A 6,263-nucleotide genomic window follows, 5' to 3' on the forward strand; every position below is an offset into this window, starting at 1 on the left:
TTAAAAACCTGGTCCATTTTAGTAGTTGATACCTGGATGACTGCCCTCTGGTTATGGTACCTGTCCAGCAGGTGGCGCTCTCTATCAGGAGGCTGCAACAGGCTCAGCATGTTGAAATTTTTCATCAGTCTAAATAGATGACTTAATAATGACTCATTACACCCAAAGTTGTCACAAAATAATGTAGTCTATTATTACAATAACGTGTGGAAAAATGACTATTTTATTTATTGTATTTTATGAACCCTGCCAACTTTACTTTTCACTGGTATGTCTTTTACCATCTTCACAAACCGGACAGGATGACTTTTACTATGATTGTGATGCAGGTCTGGTTATGTCCATGTGAACAATGGCTCAGGCTTCACCACTGTGAGAAAACAACATGGCAGTCCTGAGTTTTGTGGTTCTCCTTGGCTTTGCAGCGTACAGGTGAGGTTAAAGGTCACATTTTCGGGTGTCCACATCCTGAGAGACAATAATAATAATCCTAACTTTTTATTCATTTCATGCCATCTTCGTTTGTAGACTTCCCTGCTGCAGGCGCCCTGAAGATCAATTCCATGAATGGTGAGTAAAGGGTGGTACTTATCTCCACCCCTCGTTGGCGGTAAAGCACACAGAGAGGGAGGGAAATAAAGTAGTAGAGAACAGGGTGAGTCTGAAAACACGAAGAGAAAAGCGTGGCGTCCGTAACAATAGCTCCCCAAAGAAGGAAGTAAGCAGGGCAAAGGAAAGGCTTTAATTCGGGTATCAGGCTCTAACGGCCTACTATACACAACTATCAGCTGGAGAGACCAACTTTCAATCATTTCTTTGTACTTGGTGACCAACAAAATCATTTAGAAGACACATTTCAAGCATATTTCCTGTCAGAAAAGACAAACAACTTCAGTAAGTATAGAACTTTTCTCGCTGAAATACTCGCTATGTCGCTGCTGTATGTTATTAATTAGGTGTAATAACGTTTGTAATTTGGAGGCATCAAGCTGTAGCTGGACCAACCGGCTGCAGATACACGTGGCATGAAACCATTAGGCTGCAACTTTTACTGTGCACACAAAAGATGCACTGTACACAGGCTGTTTCAGAAACCATATTTAGCTCATATGGCTCATATTTGTGTGGCCTGAAAGGGGCTCAAGGAGGTTCGGGGGTTCAGAGAGGGGGTTCACCCCCCAAATGATGGGGAGTAGTTAGTCTGAAGGGAGCATGTTGTATCTGAAGTGAATGTGACTCCCCATTTTACTGTACGTAGGCCCTTTATTTGTCCTTTTTTCACTGAGTAGTTAACAGCATTTCAGTTATGGGACTCGTTTGTCACCTATAAACAGACACACGAGAACAGCTAAACATGTTTTTGCTAAGGTCAAATTTTGACTATAATACCGTGATATCATCTAGATGCTGTGTGTGCAGATACGTTTAAAGATAAATAATACATCCTATGATGGTGCCTTCAGGGGCACACCGTAAAAACAGACTTTGTTCTGACGTGGGATTGCTTTAAATAATAGAATAAAATGTAACTTTAAAGCGCCTAGGTGGGTTGTGTTATATGAAGTCACTGCACAAATATGATGATGACGACTGTCAAAAATGATTCTTAGAATATCTGGAACAAAAATGGCCATGGCATTGTTTTATTTTACCAACAGAACAAAGACAAAACAAATTGTATTTACTGAAATAAAACATCAGCTGGACCAGCAAATGATTTTGGGGGCTGCAAACTAAATATTTTTTCCACTATCAGTTAACCTACTGGTTATTCTCTTGACAAAGCATTTACATACACAGTTTCCACTATGGTGACATTAAATGATTAACACACACACACATATATATATAGCTTTAGCTTTAGTATATCCTGCTTTAAAGATGCTTTAAAAATATTTGATTATCAAATATATTAGGGATTAATTGTATATGGGTCAGTCAGCTGGCTCATCATTTCAGCCTCCACTGTCACAGGAAACTAGAAATCTGGTGGTCTGATACTTTTTGGGTGGTATGTGTTGAAGAACTTCAAAATTCCAGATAGCACGTGAATGCAGCAGCAGACCCTGCTGTGCCGGTAACCAGACCCCAGGCTGAGGTCATGCCCACTGAGAGACAGCTGCTTGCTGCCTGGGCAGCTTCCGGGGTTTTTGGACTCCTGGGGGAAACAGAGGCTCCTGCGGCGCGTGGTTTATTTTCTTAGAAACTTATGAAGAAAAAGAGTTTGCCCTGCGGCACTTTGTGTCCTGCAGGGATTGACAAACATGGCTGGTCAAGGTCAGAAACAATGACCAGGGCTAGATGGGAGCAGCAGCATTAAGACTTACAACAAAGAAGGATGCATGATAAATTAAATCCCTCGTGGTCAACTCCAGTTTTAATACAGGAGCTGTGGAAAATGTTTGTATAATAATAGTGTTAGGTATTTTTAGTCAGATAGATATTGGATAGATACTTTATGTATTAGAAATGTTTAGTGGAGATAGACTGTTAAATGCTTAGGCATGCTTATGAGTTTCTACAGGGTACATCTGGTCAAGGATAACTAGAGAGAAGAGTTGATGACTGTCAGCAGACAGGGTGTTTAATATTATTATTATGACGTGTATAACTGTAGCCTTAGCCATAATAGGTTCTTATGTTTAAGCCACGACATGTTACTAGAGGTCGTGAGAATGTTTTTAGCTACACCTTTCATCTTACATCTGCCTGTGAGCAGTTTGGAGGTGCAAGATACCTGAGCGTGTAATGTTAATTTTACCTGTGATCCTTTGAATAAATCAGCACTGTTTTGTAGTTACTTGGACTGTCTCGTCTCTCAGAGTTAGCATGGTAACAAGAACTGAGACCTACAATAGCACAAAATGTACCAACATGTTCTCCTTGACATTCCAAATACAGTATCTCCGCAGAGCAGTGATCTTAGTCATTGCAACATTGCATCATGCTGATTCAGGCTCAGGCATATCAGGAAACCGCTTCCTTATATGATCTGCTCTCCTTTCACACCCACATTTGTCCACACACACACACACACTTCACAATGTAATGACAAGAGCTCACAACTACCTGCCAAACCATACAAGCATCTGCCTCTGTGTATTAACTTGTTTGGTGTGTGTTGACATTCCTGCGTCACAGCACACGAGCATTCATTTCATTACCTGGAACATTTTATTTCACTGGTATTAGTTTGTTCTTGGCAGTGACAGAGTACAGTTTACACCCAGCATTGTCCGAGTGTGGATGTGTAGAGTGTATTGTGTGTGTTGATACTTGTGGTACAGACACAGCAGTCCGTGTGACAGTAGCCTTTGTACTTAGGCTTTTAATTGACTGTATTTTAAAGACTGTTTATGATTTGTTAAACAACAGATTCACATTTTGGTGAGAACATAGAGGCAGATTTGTCAAACTCAGACTGCTTAAGCTTCATACTAGTATAAATTTGCACTAAGCCAGGTCTGTGAATTTTGTCTTCTGCCTCCTTCACTGAAATTGTGTAAAGAAGAAATGATGATGCTGCAATTGTGGCCAGGGCTCGCTGACTGCAGTGGGATTACCCCTGCTTAACTATTGTTTATATAAAAAATGAAAATAATTTTGATAATAGATACTTTAAATATTTTTTAAGAAAAATGTAACATTCCCAGCATCTCTAATGTACAAATCTTCTGCTTTTCTTGACCTGGCATTACAGGAAGTGAATTTTTATTTTTTTTTGGACAATTGGTCAAACAAAACAGGACTTTTGCTAAAGCCAACCTGGTTTACAGATGTTTTATAGGTCATACATTTAGTATACATATAGATGGCAGATTAATCAGTAACAAAATCAATCATTGATTGTAGCTTTAAATTTTTTTTTTTCAACTATTAGTCTCACTCCTGACACCCGTAGCCAAGGAGTTCGCCTCTTTACAGTCTGTGCACTCTTGTAATTAGTGTGTTTTACAGGGCAGAGCGAATGAACGCCTTCTCGCAGTGCTACCTCATTGTTGAGTGTGTGTGTCTGTGTGGTTTTCTTCGTGGGATGTCACAGGGAAAGCCCTCTTTTCAAACTCTCTTTCCAGCACAAATCCAGGTCACTGGACTATGGATAATCACATTACACACACGCCTCCTGAGCACATAGACAAACTCACAGGCACACGTGAACAAATCAGTCCCATTAAATCACCTCTCCTTCTCCAGCACAACACCCACACACACGCACGCACGTGCCTAGTCAAGAAATGCCCTCATTAGGAAGTGCTGGAAGTGTTTCCTATTTGAGGCCTTGGCTGCAGCCTCTGTTCCTCTCTGCTCATTCTGTTCTTCTTCTCAGGTTCCAAATGGAATAGCTGGTTATATTTCAATGTTTATTTCTTGTTTAGATGTTTTGCAGACGTGTGTGTCATCCTGCGTGATCACAGTGGGACTCTGTGTTTTGATCCCTTTTGCCATAGGTTATATTGACCTGTAAGATTTGACCTGCCCTCTGTGTGTGTATAAGTGTGTGTTTGCTTCTAAGGTGGTCATGACTAACCTGATTTTATTTGGTCAGTCACATCATCAGTTTCAGGATTCAGTTTTCTTTGTGTTGTTGTTTACATTAAACCTCCTTTTCGACCCAGTAAGATAAAGCCAAAGCTAAATTGTGGTTACATGCTATTGAAAGCCTCATTGACTCCTCTGTGGTGCTTTCACATGGAAATGTATCCCTTTTTAAGTCACTATCCTTATTTCCAGAACAAAGGCAAACAGCCTGAGTGGTCAGCATTGTTTCCATCAGACAAACTCAAGGGTGAAATAGCTGCTGCGCCGATTCCTGAGGGAAATGCAACGCAAGGTGTCAGGTACCTACTGTACATGGGATTTGCAAAACAATGACTGATCACATGGGTACTCTTTAGGCAAACAGAAAAAAATGGACCCTCTCAAGTGTTAGGGCTCCCCAGGGAAGTAACTATAATGAAATGTGCATGTTTTATTTAGTAGGAGCCAACAGAGCAAAAATAAATTGTGAGAACACTGAGCCATTTCAAACTGTAAAGACAGCACTCTCCATCTGCATGAAACGATCCTCACCTTTGAAAAGGTAGATCAAGACGACAGTCGTTTATGAAAAATCATTGACAGTTGTTATATGACTGATCAACAGTTTGTTACGTAGATGTTGCTGTTCTGTTTCTTTACCTTACTCCGACCGGTTGTGCCTCAGGAGATAGAGTGGGTTGTCTTCGAACCAGAGAGTTGGTGGTTTGATTGTTGGCTTCCCCGGTCCACGTGTCAAAGTGTTGTCGAGCGAGACACTGAACCCTGAGTTGCTCCCACTGGTGTACGAATGGGTGAATGGGTTAATAATGTGTAAGTGCTTTGAGTGTGCTTCAGTGCATAGAAAGGGGCTATACAAGTGTAAGTCCATTTACCTTGTAATTGCCTTGTCCTCATTATCTATCCACCACTGTCCCTCCTCCCTCCTTGTCACTCCTCCATTACAGAGGAGCAGCGATGGCACTGTCTCTCGTCCAGGCCTACAGGAGACGCTGGTGGATGGCAGTGACGGCGGTGATTGAAAATCTGCTGTGTTCGGCTGTCCTGCTGGGCTGGGGCTCCCTGCTCATCATGCTGAAAAGGGAAGGCTTCTACTCCCACCTATGCTCAGGTCAGCATCACTGACCCTTCACTTTCTGTTTGGAGTCATGGAGACACAAACGACATACTTAAAGTTGGTTTAATATGTTGATACCTAATTATTTTTCACAACATTATGAGAATTAAATCGTCTAAATGTGATTTTTGAATTGATGACGGATATCTCCGACAGAAAAGGGTCCATTCATCCTGTTTTGGATTTTCATTGTGGATGGATTTGGTTACACTGGATTTGTTCTCTATCTGTGATTGATACTGACAACATGTTTTATGCATCATGATCCTTCACAGATCCCAAATAGATCTATTCAAATTATTTTGAATAGTTACTTCATAACAGGGAGTTGGACCCACTATTGGAGGCTCTGACATCAGACATATGACGCAACTACCATAAAACTCAAAACATGTTTCGTTGCCCTTTCTCTGTGTGCACACTTTTATCATCCACCACTCTTATTATCCCACCTTGTTTGTTTCCACAGAGAATGACTCCATGGTCGTATCCTTGGGCAACTCCTCCAGTGGCGAGGCGCACAAGTGGCTCAGCTGCGTGGACCAGGAGGAGATGCTGAATCTGGGTTTCACCATTGGCTCCTTCTTGCTCAGCGCCGCCCCCCCACCCC

General features: G+C 41.5%; 1 protein-coding gene across 1 annotated transcript in view; it reads left to right on the top strand.

Moving 5' to 3' along the window:
- Positions 1 to 630: 630 nt before the first annotated feature.
- Positions 631 to 6,263, top strand: part of slc43a2a (solute carrier family 43 member 2a) — a 6,484-nt gene continuing 851 nt past the window's right edge. Inside the window, exons 1-3 of the mRNA XM_020591592.1 lie at positions 631 to 894; positions 5,484 to 5,647; positions 6,123 to 6,250. Coding sequence (XP_020447248.1) covers positions 5,494 to 5,647; positions 6,123 to 6,250 — 282 coding nt within the window. The 5' untranslated portion in view covers positions 631 to 894; positions 5,484 to 5,493. The remainder of the gene's footprint in view (positions 895 to 5,483; positions 5,648 to 6,122; positions 6,251 to 6,263) is intronic.

The sequence above is a fragment of the Monopterus albus genome, unplaced genomic scaffold (genome assembly GCF_001952655.1).
Source record: "Monopterus albus unplaced genomic scaffold, M_albus_1.0 scaffold2.1, whole genome shotgun sequence".
Taxonomy (NCBI): domain Eukaryota; kingdom Metazoa; phylum Chordata; class Actinopteri; order Synbranchiformes; family Synbranchidae; genus Monopterus; species Monopterus albus.